Raw genomic sequence first — 19151 nt, forward strand, 5'->3', positions numbered from 1 at the left:
AAAAAAAAAAAAAAAAAATCAGGTTGGGTGTAGGTTTTTCCCATTGCCCTTAGCAGCCAAGTTTCTTGGGTCAGTTAAGCCAGTTAGCACTTCTCCATCTGCTTTTCAGTTTCCAAAATTTTGCATTTGTCAACTTTTGTAAATTTTGTTCATAAATTTTTATGTTTAAAAATTTAGTTTAATGGGTTGCAGGAGGGAACAAAAGTAAGTGTCTTTCTATTCCTTTAATTTTTATAGATGGAGAACCAAGGCTAAGGGAAGTAAAATTACTTTTTCTAGATCACATAATTAAGTTCAGCTAAGTACTTGTATTCTTCCTGTGACTATACCTAACCATATAGGCACAAATTTTAGAATAAAACATAAATCTACTGGGAAGAAATAAAAACAAGTCTTTAAAGTTAGCCCATGACAGATGTAGGTTATACCTGGATATTAATATTTTTGAATAAAAAAAGACAGTACCCTCATTCCATTCATTTTTGAAAATTTTAATAGTTGTTAGTTTTTGTTTAGAAACAAAAGTTAACTGGTATAGCTTTGTCTATAATTATTGATACCTGAGTTTTTGTTGTTGGAATGAATAGATTTTTCTTTCGTCACTGAAGTGTCTCCATATTTTGCTATTTAAATATATATTGTTTTTTAGGCAAAGCTGAAATATGTAAATGAAACTTGGAAAAACCTGCCTAGTTCTCAAAAGCAAGTAAGTATTATGGTTTTTAGTCTCCAGGGTCTAATTAGAATATCTGTGAGAACATATATTAGGTCAAGACTTCATTCACATAAAAGCAGCCCAATATTGCTAATAATAGTATTTTAAACTTATTTTCATATTATTAAACCAAATTTAGCTTTTTTTCTTGGTAGTTTTTGACTACAAATACAATTGGTATTTGAAACAGGGTTACTTGTAATCTTAAGATTATCCACTATTAATCAATGGTTGTCCTACCCTGCTTTTACCACCTTTCATACCTCAATCCCCAAAATTTTAGTAACTTCATTAACACTTGTAAAAGTTTTCTCAACCTTTTTCTCATCTAACATCTCATGAAAACATTCCTTCTGCATTTCCCCTTTTTACATATAGAATAGTGAAAGAATTTCTTTTCAGGGGTGGGGTGAGGCGGGTGTAGCTGAGGATTGAGTCTCATTAAGTTGCTTTGGGCCTTGCTAAGTTGCTGATGCTGGGCTTGAATTTGCAGTCCTCCTGCCTCAGACTCCCAAGTCTCTGGGATTATAGGCTCTGTGCCCAGTTCAATTTCTATGTATATATGGAAATAGTCCAGAAATTAATAGCTCATTTTTAAATAAATTATTTTAACAATTTTCCTTTTTTTCAGGTATATATTCAACTTGCTAAAGATGATAAAATTCGTTATGATAACGAAATGAAATCTTGGGAAGAACAAATGATTGAAGTTGGACGAAGTGATCTTATACGTCGCAAAATAAAGAACCAAACAAAAGATGGCATTGGGGAGTATTAAGATAAAAGATGGGGCTATGTTCGTGGTGATTAGGCACAACCAACCAATTAGGTCTCAATAACCTGAAGCTGTGTAAAACTAGAAAGGATAAAGTTGGTGAACATTTTATATTCAATTCCTTTTTCTTTAGCCCATGGACTTCTGCTAGTTGAATACATTTTGTATTAGTATTTTGAAAACCTAAACAGATGAAAGTTCACGCAAAATTTTATTTTGTGTTTAAGAACTACTGAGAATCAAGATAATCCATACAAATGTAGCAGTGCATCATTTTACCTTTAATAAAGGTAAATCAGTCTATGAAGTTTTTTAATACTGGAAGACAATTATGGAAAAAGTATTGTTTCCTTATATGGAAGCAGGAGTTTCTTTTCAAATTTGGGACATATTATAGATGACACAGTGTTCTATGATGTAATTATGCATTTTTTAAAAAGCAGCTAGAGCTCTTCTAGGTAAATTCCAATTCCTAGCTATAATTCATATTTTATTCAGAGTTGGTGGTTGTACATGTAAGTAACAGTTGGTTTCAACAGTAAATTTTTATAAAGGGACTGAGAGATTTATAAACCTTTTTTTCATTGTGTTTCTTTTACCTAAAGTAAAAACTAAGAAATTATGTCTCAAATCTATGCATATTATTTTATATCGCATAGAATAAAAATTATAATTTTTCATTTTATATGTTTGTGGATTATGTATTTTAAAATGAAACATTGATTTTACAGTTTTTGTTTCTGTAAGTAGGGAATTTTATTTTTTCTGAATTATTTTTTCTCTTTCATGTTAATATATTTATTCACACATATACACACTCACAAACTTGTCTGTGGTCAGATTTTTAAATAAGAAATCTAAAAAATTCAAGTCTCCAATGTCAGGAATTTGAAGCATTTTGCATAAATATAAAGATTTTTATAAAAGATAGACAACTATGGTATATGATTCAAATCTAGTCCCCTACCTGCTTTTCATGGTCTGTGAATTAATAATTTTATTTATATTTTAAATGTTTTTTAAAAAAGAAGACTATGAATGTGAATTAATATGAAATTTAATGTCCACAGTTTTATTGCAACACACCCATGTTCATCTCCTTATTATGTATGACTTTTTTTGTGCTACCATGACAAAGTTAATGGTTGCTACCAAGACTGTAGTGTGGAAATCCTATGTACTGTCTGGCCCTTTATGGATAAAATTTGCCAACTCATGGTTTATAGCATAGTGCGGTGTGACTAAAGTTCACGTGTATTATTACGTTAGGATGTTTTTTTTTCAGCTGCTTCAGATGTTCTTGTTTTAGAATTGTCACTCATCTTAAGAGAAAAAGCTACATAAGCTATAGAAGCTAAACAATTGCTCCTCTGTGTTAGCAAGGAAAGTAATCTTCAGTCTCAAATTATGTTGCAGTATAATGAAAAAGATCCATTTTATGTGAAATAAGAGTTTCTTAAATTATGTGCTATGGCTCAATAAAATGTACCTTGAAAGTTTCTAGCAAGCAATATCACAGAAACCTCACTGTAGTTGGGAATTATTGTTACTTAATATTTCTTTATTTTATTAGGCAGGTCATGCAAACAATTTCAAAATCACCACCTCTTTGGGCAGAATAATTCATCTTTCAAGATCAGTTCAAAGACATAGGCTAAGTCAGAATTTATATGTACTTTATATATTATTCAAAATCCTTAAGAATTGTAGATTCTAGGTTTCCAGAGTTTGAAGATTGATTTTAGCTTTGGTTTTGGTTTTGGTTGCTTCACTGGTGATTGAACCCAAAGGCACTCAACCACTGAGCTATATCCCCAGCCGTTTTTATTTTTTATTGTTGAGGCAGTATCTTACTAAGTTGCCCAGGCTGGCATTAAACTTATGATATTCCTGCCTCAGCCTCCTGAATTGGTGGGATTATAGGTATGTATGTGCCCCCAGTTTCAGTAACTTTGGAGATTTTTTTTTATTATGAATGGAAAATAAGTAAAATGTCACAAAAATAACTTGTTTACATACTGAATTTGACAAAGATAGGAACTAAAGGTTAAAATATAGTTTCAGAGGAAATAAGGTTTCAATGTATAAAAATGGATATTTGCAAACTTTTCCCTATGGATTTGAATATAGGACAAAGTCTGCCATTACTAAAATAGCTTCCATGGATTTGAGGCCAGAGTAGTTTAGAGGTAAGAGGAAAGAGGACAAGGTATGCTAGTGCTTTATCAGTCTTTCTCAAGTAGATTTCTAGGAGAGAATTGAGCCCTAATTTCTGTGGCATCTAGAATAGTACTAATTAGATAGCATCCTTAGGAGAATGAAAATTGTAAGTCATTGTTCTGTGCTTCATATGAGCTCAGGGAGTCAGTGTGAATTTTATAGAATAAGAGAAATAGAGAAATGTGTTATGTAAAATCTACAGGATAAATGTAACATAAAAACATTTGTAATTAATCTGCAGGAAACTTTCCCCTGAGCTCTTACCATTTAAATTCATAAATTATTTTATATTCATTTAAATTAAACCTTCCAAAATTTATTGGGAAGTTAGGTGTTTTGTAATTTCTCAAGTACTTATAGTTTATAATGGAAAAAAAGGTGTAGAACAATGAAAATAACTGGAACAAGCCACTTTATAAATCAGGTTTTATTTGTAAAAGAAGGTCATTGTTAATACCTTAAATAATATAATAATCTTATTTCCTAGCCTTTCTTAATAAATGTAAGTACATGTGGAAGACTGGATGCCATATACCACATGGCGTCCATATATAAGTTTTTATAAACAATAACTCAGCATCAATAACCAGTGACTATTCATACAAAGTCTTACTTTTTTCCACTTTTCTTTTTTTGGTACAAAGTAGTGAACCCAGGGGTGCTTAAACAGTGAGCCACATTCTGAGCCCTTTTTATTTTGAGACAAAGTCTCACTAAGTTGCTGAGGCTGGGTTTGAACTTGAGATCCTCCTGTCTCAGCCTTCCAAGCCACTGGGATTACAGGTGTGCACCACTGCGCCCAGCACTTTTTAGATTTCTTAATTTGGCCCAACAAAGTAGATGCTGTAGGAGCTAATGAGTGCTAGAAAGGAAAGATGATGAAGAATAAAGTGAAGCAATGTTTATGCTTTTGTATAAATTGGATTTTTATACATTTGTTCATTGGAATGGCAGTGTGTTTTGAATAATTTTTATGAGGGGAGAGAAGGTTTTTTTTCCCCTGATGTTTATTGAATAATGTATGCAATTTCAGCCAGTTTTAATCATGTAATTTTGCTCTTGCTTTTGGCTAACTACTTTAGGGGAAATGCCCCTTTTTTTAAAAAAAACAAGGTGTATATTATTTTTTATAGTTAACTCTGAATGTTTGTATTTAGATTTCTGAATTTAAAAACTGGTATTACTATACTATGAGTGGATTTAATGAAACAAGAAAATTTTGATTTTTTTCCTCACATTTGCTATACCTAAAATTTATCACCACCAGTTTATATTAAAATATTGTTTTTATATCATTAAGTGATAACATTCATCATTTCTCTTGGTTGTACCGATGTTTACTATAAGGATTGACTTTTCCTGTTCTCCCAGCCACTCTCCTTCCTTCATAGTATCCAGCACCAACCTTTTTTTTTTTTTTTTTTTTAATTAAGCTTCTAGAAAGAATAAGGAAATGAATATATTACTTTAAATTTGTAAAACTTTCCAAACTGAAAGTAAAACTTCACAAAGCAAGGATCATCAGTCTCTCACATTGTTCACAAGTGAGGTACTTTTGATAGTTAAAGCCCTGGTTATATATTTGATGTAAAACAACCATTCTTTTGTTATGTTTCAGAATGTTTGTTGGCTAAGGAGCTAAATATTTAAATTAACCCCCAAAAAGGATTCCAGAGAGATTTAAAATCACCCTAAATATCATATAAGTCAGCCTTGTATAATGGTTTCTGATTTATATATGTGATGTCTAAGAAAAAGAAATATATGAATATATATGGATTTTTTTGAGATGAAGTTGTAAATTCCTTCTGGGACTACAATATTAGAAATGAATTTTGGGAACCCCAAATATCCTCTAATCCAGTATGCTCTAAAATCTGAAACAGCACTGACATGATACCACAAATGAAAAATAGTCTACCTAGTACTGTGTGATAGTTGAAACAGGCGAACTAAAATACTGTATAAAATTACCTTCAGGCTATATGTACAAAGGTATGTATGAAATAAAAATGAATTTTTGTAGAATTGGGTCCCACTTCACACACACACACACACACACACATTCACACACATTCCAAAATCTGTAAAAAAAAAATCTGAAGAACTTCTACATTACACTCAAGGGCTAGAGTTGTACTTAGAGGTAGAGCTCTTGCCAAGAATGTGCACATGTTCAAGGACCTGGATTCACTCTCAGCACTGCAAAACAAAGGAAAAAGTACCTGACATTCAGACATGTATATACTGGTTAAAACCCCATCAAATGGAGTTTGCATTCTCTTCTGAGATTAGGAACTTCTGTTCATGATGCTTTTCTTTTCCTCTAAACGTGGAGATATTTAAATTCTCTACTTAAAAACTTTAATAATAAATCTATAAAGACAGATCACAAAGGTCACAGAAGAAAGGCAAATCTCATTTCCTGCTCTCCCATTCCCATTTCCAACCTTACAATCTAGCCACTTCTGACTTCGGGTCTTCTTTGTTGTGATGTACCTTTATTACTCATGTATACTATCTTCAAAGGTATTGAAAATTTTCATCACTGAAACATTACTTTCCTAAATTTTTCTTAGCTTTATTTTTAGATTTTCCATAGCCTGTATAACTTTAACATTTAGATTTCATTTTCTTATTCTATTCACTTTAGAAAATATTTTCAACTTTCAAAAAGGTAATGTCTCTGTTCTTCCACCTTGCTTCCTTCTCCACCTTCCTAACAGCTATACCATTACTTCAGCAGATTGTATCATTAAAATTTCCCCGTTTCATATGTTATCTGATTTATTGGCATAAAGATGTTCATAGTACTTCTTTATAATCCTTTTTAACTTCTGTACATCCAGTAGTCATGTTTCCTCTTTTGTTTCTGATTCTGTTAATTTGAAATTTTTTTAGCTTAGTGTGCCAATTTCATGGATTTTCTCTTATTTATTTTACTCACTTTTCTAACTGTTAATTCCATTCAATTGCTTTGGGCTTAGTTTGCTTTTTTTGCTGTGTAAGGTATAAAGTTAGGGTTATATATTTTGTGATCTTTTATATTGTAGGAATTAGCAGAAATATATATCTGGTAAGCATTGCTTAACTGTATCTCATATTTTGGTATGTTGTCTTCATTTTCATTCATTTTGATGTATTTTATGTTTCTCTTGTGTCTTATTTGGCATATTGGTTATTTAGGAATGTAGTGTTTAAATTCCACATATTTGTGAATTTCTTAATTTTCTTGTGATTATTTTGCATTTATGTAGGCTTGTTTTAGGGTTTAATGTAGAGTCTCTCAATGTATATTTCATGGGATTATGAAAAGAAAGTATGCATGTGTGGCTACACATGGGATAAAGGGGAGACCATCCTTAGCTTGAGTCCATGCTTCATATCAATATGCAGTCTACTGATAAGTGTTTTAAATCAGGGATTCAACAAAGGTGACATCGCTTTCCAAAATGTATATGTATATCATATATTATTAATAGTTGAGATTAGTTAAAAACAGTACTTGTCAAACTTTTATATATCATGGCACATGTAAAAATGCTAATAGTCACAAAGCTTACTAGAATAAACAGAAAAGACTCCTAATGGGAGCTTCGGCTCTCTGGGCAACTGCCTATTTACACACAGAGCTAAAAGGAATAAATAAGCCCACCTATATAACTAGAGTGATCTTATGTCCCAGGTTGCCTGTTGTCCCTACAGGTTTTTAGAGCCTTGCAGCTTGAATAATGTATTAAGATTGCCCTCTGCATTACCTACCAATTTAATACCGGCCACCACTACCAGGTTGGGAAGCTCTGAGATAACAGCACTTGGTGGCCACCACGGAATTTTGAGCCATGTGTGCACATTATTTAATGCAGAGAACTTTAAAAAAAAAGATCTGCTTTAGTTCTAACCTCCAAGTTCTGGCCTAGGCATCTGCAGGGTTGTTTCTGTTGCGCAAGGGCTGAGAATCTAAGCACCTAGCTCAAAAAAAAAACCCATCCTGCAGTAGCGTATCACAACTTTCCTCAGTTTAAAAGAAAATGCTAACTGGGGAAAAGCAAATTATGTACATTAGTACCAACCCCTTTCCTGTCCCAGGCACCCTCCAATATTTCTCCAGGTACCTCAAGGTTAATCTTTGTTACCAACCTGCACTGCTCAGAATTGGTGAGACCTCCATGTTTCTGTTTCATTTACCTTAGGGATTTGTTTACACTGGCACCTGAAATCCTACCTACTTGTTATCTTAAAATGCCTAGAAATTGCTGTTGTATTGATGGTACTGTTGTTTTCTAGTGCGGCTATACTTTGCTTGTTTTTGTCACTTTAATTAGATTTTGGAAGGAGAAGAGGAAGAAGGGCTCAATTTCACTCTTCAAACCTTTTTCTCACTACTTTTTTTTTTTTTTTTTAAGAGAGCAAGGGCTAGCTCTAATTATTGTATTCATGTATATTTTCTTGTACTTTTACCTCTCAGCAGTATAATAGAATCAACAATCATTCCCATTTCCCATAAAAAGAGGAACACTTTCTTTATGAATCCAAGATAACACTGTCAATGATAATATTGGTTAAGATTATCATTCTTGTCTTCCATTCAAATTGTTATTCAGGCTCTTATTTTAAATATCAAATAAGATCTCTGCAAAAGTACAAATGGAATGTGAGAGGATAGCTTTTGGGAAACAACCTAAATTATTTAGTTCAATTAATAATTGATGTTAAGCTGCCATAATTTCAGATATTAACATCAAAATTAACAAAATTTCTATACTTTTAGTTCTCCATTACCCCTATCTAAATATTGCCTTATAATCAGGGTTTAAATTCCAGCTTAGAAAAACTACTGGCATCTCAGTATCCACTGCCAGTTAAATTCCTGCACCTTAGTTATTTAACTACTGTTGACACACAGGGAAAAAATCTGAAATGAATAAAAGGCTGCCTCTAATATGTCAAAAATTTCTCAGTGATTCATAAACTAATTTGGATCCCTCCTTTTATCACTTAATCCTACCCACATTCAATACACAAAATTCCCAGTAATTTAAATAGAATTTCAGAGATGGGTATAGTCAAATTTGCCCTTTTTAAAATGTGAAAACTAATCCGGATGCAGTGGTGCACTCCTGTAATCCTGGCAGTTTGGGATGCTGAGGTAGGAGGATTGCAAATTCAAGGCCAGCCTCTGCAACTTAATGAGGCCCTAAGCAATTTAGACCCAATCTCAAAAAAAAAAAAAAAAAAGAAAGAAAGAAAAGGGCTGGGGATATGGTTCAGTGATAAAGTGCCCCTGGGTCCAATCCCTGCTACCAAAAAAAAAAAAAAAAGTGTAACCCAATAGTTGGCAGCCTATATAATAAAAGATCACTGTTGAAACCATGTACTCTCCTCCCCTCCATCTTATACATGGTTGAGGGCAGTTACAAAATGCATTCCAGAATGCAGGCATGTACACAAAAATATGAGGAAGTTGGGAAAATTAATAGAGCTACTGTATTAGAGCAAGTGTCCATCTGCATAGAGACAAACATGAGAGTTCTGAGTGTACATCTAAGGAAATCTGAGAGTATGTGCACAGTCTCCTTCTTGGGGCCCAGAAGGAGATACAGCAGTACTGTAAGTGAAGATACAAGACCTGAAATGTCAACACAGCCAGAGGTTAAGCTGGAGCATCCATTTGTTTAGTTGGCAGCAAGTGTGAATGACTTTGTTGGAACTGGGATCAGATTCCCAGTTCCACCAACAAAGGAGAATAGGGTAAATTCACATGGATCTGAATTTCATCAAAACCAGTTTTTATCAGTAAAATAAGAATCATCTGCAAAACGTGTAAAATGGTCCTGGGTCTCAATCCCATTAGGTTCAGAAGCTTGGGATTCTGCCACCAATGGACTGTTTAATATAGGCTGAGAAACACTGAGACAGTTAGAAGCTCAGGTAAGTATGAATCAGCAGGCTAGTTGGAGATGTATCCTCTGTTTAGGTCTAAGACAGATCATCCCCCTTGGTGGTACTGGTGATCAAAATACCTCACACATGCTACACAAGCATTCTACATGCTACACAGAGCTGTATGCTTAGAAAGATAGGGAAGATATTAGGTAATATCTTAGTGGGTAGAGGACAGTGATGCTACTAAACATATAATATGCAGAATAATCCCCACAATAAAGAATTACCTAGTCCCAAATATCAATCTTATTGAGAAAACCCATTCTAAATCCTGGATTAACATTTTAAAGTAAAGAGGAAAGAGAACTGCTAGCAAGATTCAAGAGACTTATTCAAGGTAGTTGTAACTCATTTCTTTTGGCATTGCTACCATTAGCAATATCCACACCACTACCTGCAATAAACTTTATCTGAAGAGGAGGATAAAGGGGAGGTGTGATGCATACAAGCAGAGTCCTGAGAATTTCCCCATAAGTCTTTTTCAAGAAGAAGGTCCATGATAACAGCCCTTTGCATAGTATTGGAATCCTACGGAAAGTGACCAGTAAGGAGGGCTTGTGTTTGCATAGCACACTAATTTACAAAGCATTTATACATTCCGTAACTTTGTCTTGGGAGACAACCAGGGTAACTGCAGCTACTGTAACTATCTACCACAAACCTAGTGGCTTAAAACAACAGATAGGTGTTCTCTAACAGTCTTGGAGGCCAGAAGTCCAAAATTGAGGTCACTAGGACCACAATCCCTCCAGAGGCTCTAAGAGCGAATCTGTTCATTTCTTCCAGCTTCTGGTGGCTGTCCTTGTTTGTGGTGACTGTCTCTTCCTCTATTCTGTCTTTTTTTTTTTTAAAGAGAGAGAGAGTAGAGAGAGAGAGAGAGAGAATTTTTTAAATATTTATTTCTTAGTTTTCGGCGGACACAACATCTTTGTATGTGGTGCTGAGGATTGAACCCGGGCGCACGCATGCCAGGCGAGCGCGCTACCGCTTGAGCCACACCCCCAGCTCCTCTATTCTGTCTTTATAATGCCTTCTCTTCTGTGTATGTTCCCAATTTCTTTCTGCCATTCTCTCATGAGGGTACTAAATGACTGCATTTAGGGCCCTTGCAAATAAGTCAAGATAAATACTTCCTTTCAAATTTACCACATATTTCACCATTTGAGGTTATAATCACTGGCCTCAGGGATTAGGGTGTGGACGTTTTGTTCTAGGAATTATCATTTAGCCTACTACACAAAGCAATGATACCCCCCCCCCCATTTTGCAAATTATTTTATTAGATCACATGACTAATTAATTATAAAATTTGGTATTGAATCCAAGTCCTAGTCTTATCTTTCATCATTATACCATAAATCAACAAGAAATGAGAAAAAAAAATAGGTAAGGCATAAAAGGAGAATAGAGAAAAAATAACTGGGTGCCCACACCTGAAATCCAGTGACTAGGGAGAGACCTGGGAGCCTGAGGCAAGAGGATTACAAGTTTGAGGCCAGCCAGGGCAATTAATTTAGCAAGATCTTGTCTCAAGATTTAAAAAAAAGGGGGTGGGCTGGAGTTGTAGCTCAGTGCTAAAGCACCTCTGTGTTCAGTCCTTGGTACCATAAAATTAATAATAAATAAAAGTTTAAAAATATAGGAGTGAAAAGCAGAACTAAAACTCAGACTTCAGATTTTAGATGGCAAAAAGTAAGCAAAGGAGATATTACTATTTAAAAAAGGCTTATTTTTGTTTACTATTTTTCAAATTCACATTTTAAAATTGATACATAAACCAGGGGTGGTGGTATACACTTGTAATTCCAGCTACTCAGTAGGCTAAAGCAGAAGGATCACAAGTTTGAGCCCAGCCTCAGCAATTTAGCAAGACCCTGTCTCTAAAATATAGAAAGGACTGGGTGGGGATACAGCTCAGTGGTAAAGTGTTCCTGGGCTCAATCCCCAGTATGAAAAAATTAATATCTAATACAAAATACATGTATGAAGATGTGAATTTGGTTTCAACATACCTTATATATAATCAGAGACATGATAAATTATGGTATAAAGGTGTATTAAGAATTGTAATGCAAAAAAAAGAATTTAAAAAATCCACCACTTGAAAAGTAAAAACAAATTAAAAAAATAAAAAATATATAGATTTGATTTAGATTGAACTTTTAAAGTTTTCCCATATCCATAGGCTTTTAAGTACTTAAAATTACTGCATTGTGTGATCATTGTAATTGCCATTAGAATGCAATTAATAAAAACAATGTTGATATATTACAAACGTAGGGGAAACAAAAACCAAATTTCCACCCAGAGGTGAAAGAATAAACTAAATATGGAATGTTCTGCAATAAAACACCATAACCTACATTACATTAGCTATACATCAGCATGGAAGAATCTCCAAAGCATAATGCTTAATGAAAGGAGCCAGACATAAAAGAGTATATATTATATAATTCCATTTATATTAAAATACTAGAAAATTCAAACCAATCTGTGGTGCCGAAAGCAGCTTGGGTCTTCTAATGTAAGATGTAACAGAGTGCAAAGAGAAGCACCTTGAAATTCAGGAGCACTGAATTTCATATATATATTTTAATATATAATAATTTGATGAATGAACTTCAGTGATCATGTGGGGTCCTGAACAGGACAGCTGAATACTTGCTCTTCCTTACAATGGGAATGCCGTAAGTCAGGAAAAGCAAATTTGAGGAAAAGTAAATTTAGGTTGGTTGTGCAGATGTGTTGAGTTACCCAACTTTAAGTCTAGTACCACTGTCTCAGGAACACAATTTTTACAGCTTCTAAATAGATAATTTTTAGGTATACTTAGAATAGACCCTGTGTGAAGCAGAATAGGTAACAACCCTGAAGTGGAGGGGTGAGAGGCAGCTCTTAACCTTCTTCTTCCCTCAGGGTTCTATCATATTTCAATTCCTCCTCTGAGAACTTTGTTCTTCCATTCACATCACAGAAACCTAGTTTGTCAGTGCCTTTATTTCCAAATCAGAAGAATGTCCACTTTCAAAAGTGTCACAATGTAGGATTAACCCAAACCCAACAAACAGAGGTAAAAAGTCAGAACTGGGTCAAAAGAAAGTGGTTTAATTGTGGATTTATTGTCAGTATTTGTTTATCTAGTTATTTATTCATGTACTGAGGCTTGAACCTAAAAGAGCTCTGCCACAGAGCTACATCAAACCCCATTTCATTTCTTAGTTTACACAGGGTCTCACTACGTTGTCGAGGCTGGCCTTGAATTTGTGGTCCTTCTGCTTCAGCATGCCAAGTAGCTGGGATTGCAGTTATTCACCACTGCATCTGGTTATTATTGGAATTTATTTATCTGTTTATTTTAAAGATTTTATTTATTAATTAATTATAAGTATTTAAAGGGCATACTGAGCTCTAGAATGATAAAAATCTAGGTCCAATTCAGTGGCCCACTTAAGGGGTAGAATGATATGGAAATGTGCAATGTTGAGGGAGAATTCAGAGAGAAGGCAGTGGCACAGAAACAAATATAAGCAATAGTAAATATTCACTAAGGCTGGGACAGATGGCTTATTCCATTCTTTTTGTGGCTAATAACAGTACATAATAGGCTAAATCATAAAGAAAAGAACTTTATTTTGGTTCTTGTCCTAGGTCTAGTGACTACATATGGTTTTTTTTTTGTTTGTTTGTTTGTTTGTTTTTGTAGCTGTAGATGGACACCATGCTTTTATTTTGTTTATTTTTATGTGGTGCTGAGGATTGAACCCAGTGCCTCATGCATGCCAGGCAAGTGCTCCACCACTGAGCTACAGCCCCAGCCCTGGTGATGGCCTTCTTATGATGTGAAAATCATCTTTAAACAATAGCAGTGGACAAACCCCCAAGGGAGGGTTTCTAGGACAAAGGCTTGGCAGAATGTCAAGAAGGCCAGGTTCAAGCAAGGGCCCCACTTGCAGCAGGGACTATGAAGACAATATGCAGCTGCAGGGACTGACCGGAAACAGTAAGATGTGTCAGGAAAACTCCCTGCTGAGAGCACTGAGGGCGTGGATCACTCAGATTTTGACACCCCCTTACTTTTGGATTTAGGGGAGTATGGAGAAATTAGTATGGAGCGATTTCAATTCAAGATGAATTTCAATTAGGGACAAAAGTTCAACTTTGAAGCAACATTGAGAGTTAACATTGGTGTAATAATTACAGCACCTATCTTAACAGTCTTATTTTAAAGATTAGTTAATATTTACCAACATTTAGAAAAGTACCTTACATAATAAGCACAAAATATCAGGAAACATCCATCTTATAAAAGAACAATATTTTGTGATTCTGCATTCCTAATTCTTCCCTCCAAAAAATATTACATTGCTGGGTGTGGTGGCTGAGGCAGGAGAGGATCATTAGTTCAAAGCTAACCTTAGCAACTTAGGCCCTAAGCAACTCAGTGAGACTCTGTCTGTAAATAAAATATTTAAAAAAGGGCTGGGGATGTGGCTCCATGGTTAAACACCCCTGGGAACAATTCCTGGTTTTAAAAAAAAAATTACATTGTGCTTTCTAGAATAAAATATAAGTATAGGAAATTCAGTGAGTAATCACAACTTTTAAAATCATAAATGAAACTGGAATATTGATAGATTTGAAAAAAATTCAGAACTCCTGAAAAGGATGAAAAATACTGTAATACGAAAAATGTGCTTTATGTGTACTTATATTTTATTTGAACCACATCCAAAAATAACAAAAGAAGTGAACTAAATAACAAAGAAGTGAACTATAAATGTAGAAATGGCAAAAGATAACTAATACTGAAATAAATTATAAGCACAGAAATAAAGATAATTGACAAAACAATGAAGTTACAATACTCACATATTGTTTACATGAACTATAGTGTATATTATATAGTATATATTATAGAATTATATTGAATAGCCACTTAAGGGACTATCTAGCTCCTGTCACTCTTTGAGAAGAACAATGACACCAAAACAGAAATAAACCAGCATTAGGCCGTAAACAGTGCAACCAATTACATTGTGCTGATGATTTTAGCTTATCTGTGAATAACTGGATGACCAGTAATTACCCTTGTTGTGGCTTAATTACAATTATTAGAAAATGGTGTAGCTATTCTTACACTCAAAAGGGCTAAATTATATGTATTTGTGGAAAGGCCAGTAGCCACATTTGGGAGCGCCCTTGTTCTGGAACTTGAAGCCCAATGGCCTGGCTAGACTTCCGTCTCTCAGATCCTAGAACAGACTTCTACTCAGAAGATTTTAGTTCATCTCGGATGCTACTTGTGTGGCTATATAGCATTGTTTCTTAGCTTTGCATAAAGATTTGCTACATCAGAATCAGCATGTGGACTTCTCCCCTCACCCCATTTCAGGACTCAACCCCCAAATTACTGTCACAATCACTAAAGACAGATCCCTCAAATATTCATTTTCAGCAAGCAACCCATATAAGTCTTGTGCTTATAAAATATAAACTCTCCTGCACCAGAGTACATACACATATAGATTCTTCTTCAGCTAAGGCTGCCAGGGTAGGAAGAGCTCTGGCTATCAGAGGGAGGTTGGAGGCAGCAGAGGCTGACAGCAAGCTGAACTGGACTCTGTTCATCTTTCATCTAACAAATGTTCTTTCTGGATCCTCATCTTTATTAGCTTCAAATAGTAGTAAAATATACAGACTGTTCTACACTTCGGCATGTTGTTGTTTTATATATAAAGACACAGAGAACTTCTTGCTCCTAGACTGCATTGTATTCCATTGTATGAATACACTATAACTTTTTAAAAAGTTTCCTAACAATGGTTTTTAAACTTATGGAATTACAATCAAATGCTGCAACAAATAATCTTATACAAGTTATTTGGCATTTGTCTGACTGTATCTGGAAGACAAAATCTTAAAAACAGAATGCTAGGTTAGAGATATAAGCATCTATAATTAAAAAAAAATTTTTAGGTATACATGGACACAATATCTTTATTTTGTTTATTTCTTTTAAGTGGTGCTGAGGATGGAACCCAGTGCCTCATATGCGTGAGGCAAGTGCTCTGCCACTCAGCCACAACCTCAGCCCTGCATCTGTAATTTTGATCAGCAGTGCCCACAAAGGTAGTACCAATTAAAGACACTAGCAATTGGTGTACTGCATAATTTTTTAGTGATTGCATATTACGCTGTTTTAGAGATTATCAGAATTTGTTTAATCTATCTCTTGTTTGGGAGCATGGTAATTCTTTTCCCCACATTTTGTTGTCCCATGACTAAATTACTTAACATAGGAGATTTGACAATCTTGGGAGGATCCTTGTGTTTCACTATTATTATTCTCATTATCATAACAACAGCACTGCAAACTCTTTTTCTAAGTGTTTCTCTATCTATGATCTCACTTTTGTGGCTAGATCTCACCTCTCGCCCCTGGGAATTTTCTTCTGTGAACCCAGCAGGAGGACATCCCTTCAGTCAAATTCCAAAGCCTTGAAGCAGATCAGCAGATCAGGGCCCCCTAATGACTGATTACACACAGCCCTGACCCCACACACACAGCTCCAAGTTTGTTGTTTTCTGCAGCCTTTCATCCCTGCATCTTGAAGTTGAGTCCGTCTCTTCCCCAGGGAGAAAGCAAACAGTGGAGTGGGCAGAGCCTGATGCTTGTCCCCCAGGCTATGCAGAGGGGGGAACACTCTGATCTCTGCTTAGTCTTGTTTGTAAATGCCTTTCCCTAGTACTAGAGGATTGAAGAGAGAAGTAGGAGCAGGGATAGGCCTGGCACCTGGAAGCCGATAGTTTAGCTGTATAAGCCAGAATACAAGAAGTGGTTTCTGCTGAGTGTCTCTAGCTTGAAGTATTTTAGTTACTGCTCTAGCCTCAAACTTGAATGATTTGATATTGTTTGTCAGAGTTTGCAAATATTTAGAGGTTCTCAGAGATGGTGGTCTTGGGGTGGAGATAGTTCTCAGAAAAGAGTGTTCCAACTCCATCCATGTTGACTTTTGCTCACTCATTTACTTGACATTCAAGCCAGGATCCCATTAGAAATCAGAGCAAGATTGAGGTATCATTGGAAATTGCTGGGCAGAGACCCAAGTGTATTTAAATCCTGTTGAAGAAGAGCAAAGGAAAGCACAGACTCAAGGAAGGTTTGCAGAGGAAAACAAACTATCATAATATATGTTTGGTCCTGATCCCAATATAGACAACTCAGATAAAGTTGTTCAAAGCAAGATGTACTCAAACTCGTCTTCATCCATCAATGACCTTAAACCACAGTTCCAGTTTATCACGAAATATGAGGGAAGAGAGGGCTATGACTATGGCTTACTTCTTGTGAGCATGGACTTGAGCCTTATCGCGTTAGAAGCTTGGAACGAAGACAAGATAGAACAGGCTTCTGGGAATATGATAGTCAAGAACCGCATGTTCCAAGCAGGAGGAAAGGTAAGGACACTGAGGCAGGAGCATGCTTGGCATGTCCACAGAATGTTCCCTAGATTTTACTATTTAGTCCATAATCATGGCAGGTGTTCTAGATCTCAACTGGTAGCTATAGATTTAAATTTTTAAAACACTGACTTTCATTTCTTGGTTGCACTGAGGGATATGTTATTGAAAAACTTTGTTTTGTTGATATACACTTATTTCCTACTGGTCCATAAAACTTTGAAAATTAGTGATGTTTCTTTTATAAATCACCATTCTGAATGGTAGCATGTTTGAGGGGGTACCTTATAAAGGCATCACAAAGGAAAGTTAAGTTAAAAACTACTGGCGCTGAACACTTTTTTGGAAGTCTTCACTTGGACCTATAGTTTGTGCAAACCATAATTTAAGTGATCATCTGGTTTCTGATAATTTCACAAACTACTAGTAATGCTTACACAACTTTCTTATTCTGATTATGGAGGGAAAATATTCTATACTAGGAATTATGAGTCAAAAACACCTTGGAAAACTTAATCTGAATGTCAACTGACCAAATTATTTTGAAATAGTTTTGATATCCAGTGTAGTCCAGGATTTTTTTCCTGGTTTCCATGTGGTTCAGGCATCCATAGTTGTTTATTCCAGAAAACTACAGCTAGATGGGTTCTCTTATCAGGCTGTGTTTCAGCATTTCTCAAAAGTAATTTATTCCACAAACATCAGAGGGCAGCATTTGATAGGGATTCCAAAAAAGAACAGCTGCTCCACGCCTGACTTGCCGGAACGTTCTGTTGGGTTATGCTCTTCTCTCTCCTGATTCTATTTTTGTTTTCAAGCTAGGAAATGCTTTTACCCATGACTTTCCACAACCCACTGTCCTCTTCTTCCTCCAGGGACACAGGGAACTGGCTGAGGTACATGATGCATTGGTGCTCAGCATCCCTTCCGCTTCCCTTAAGATGCTTCTCTGTACTACACAGCTGAAATGCAAAAAACTCTATCTCCCAGTCCTTATAGTTAAGCTTGGACAATCAGAGGGGCCCATGAGACATGCCAAAGGCAGATGTTTGCACAGAGGATCTCTGCTGTTCCTTTTGCTCCTTGGACAAGCTTGGTATGTAGGGGTTGGGCTTTCCATAGTGGCATCACAACATCCAGTCACTAGTCCATTGGGGTCAAGGCACAGGGTGCTGGGCATGCAGTTTTTGATGATACAGCTGTAGCAGGGTCAGTGTGACTTTGAAGGCCATAGCTGCAAGAATAGGGCAGCATGATCTTCGAATTGTTGTTTAGGCTGTGAGTTTCTAGACCTTTCATTTCAGTGACAGTTTCCTGATTCTCCACCTTCTTGGTTATGGGAAGGGTAGCTGGTCCTTTAGAGGCCAGTTCTATGATACTGTTCTAGGAGAAACTCCTGAAGGCTCAGCCTCAAATTTGCTTCTCCAGCCTTTCTAGTATTTTATATGGACCGGATCCTCTGAATTTCTTAAGCCCCTTGTAGGTTAAAATAAAGTGGTTTCTGTTTTCTAAAACTGAGCCTTGAATGATACACTGGCTGAAGGTAGGTAAAAGTGCAGCCCATATACAGCACCATGATCCACGACTCTGACCTTGCTAGCTAGCAGGTGAGTTGAAGAGAAGTACCTTCATGTAACCTCAGGAGTAAAAACTGTGACATGTCCTATTTTCAAAGTAAGTAATTGTCAACCTACCACTGCTGCTAGTGTAATGAATGTGTGCTGGATGGAGGTCAAGCTCACAGCCCCAATCCATTCAATAAGTATTTCTTTTTTTTTTTTTTTTTTTCTAATTTTTTATTGTGGGTTGTTCAAAACATTACAAATTTCTTGACATAACATATTCGACACTTTGATTCAAGTGGGTTATGAACTCCCACCTTCACCCCATACACAGATTGCAGAATCACATCAGTTACACATCCATTGATTTACAAATTGCCGTCCTAGTGTCTGTTGTGCTCCGCTGCCTTTCCCATCCTCCACCCTCCCCCCTCCCCACCTCTCCCCTCCCCTCCCCTCCTCTCTCTCTACC

At 35.7% G+C, this 19151-nt stretch overlaps 1 protein-coding gene across 1 annotated transcript in view; it reads left to right on the plus strand.

The window, feature by feature from the left end:
- Tfam (transcription factor A, mitochondrial) overlaps nucleotides 1–3001 on the plus strand; it is a 12459-nt gene extending 9458 nt beyond the window's left edge. Inside the window, exons 6-7 of the mRNA XM_015504681.2 lie at nucleotides 650–706; nucleotides 1347–3001. Coding sequence (XP_015360167.1) covers nucleotides 650–706; nucleotides 1347–1493 — 204 coding nt within the window. The 3' untranslated portion in view covers nucleotides 1494–3001. The remainder of the gene's footprint in view (nucleotides 1–649; nucleotides 707–1346) is intronic.
- Nucleotides 3002–19151: the final 16150 nt, after the last annotated feature.

The sequence above is a fragment of the Marmota marmota genome, unplaced genomic scaffold, assembly GCF_001458135.2.
Source record: "Marmota marmota marmota unplaced genomic scaffold, marMar, whole genome shotgun sequence".
Taxonomy (NCBI): Eukaryota; Metazoa; Chordata; class Mammalia; order Rodentia; family Sciuridae; genus Marmota; species Marmota marmota.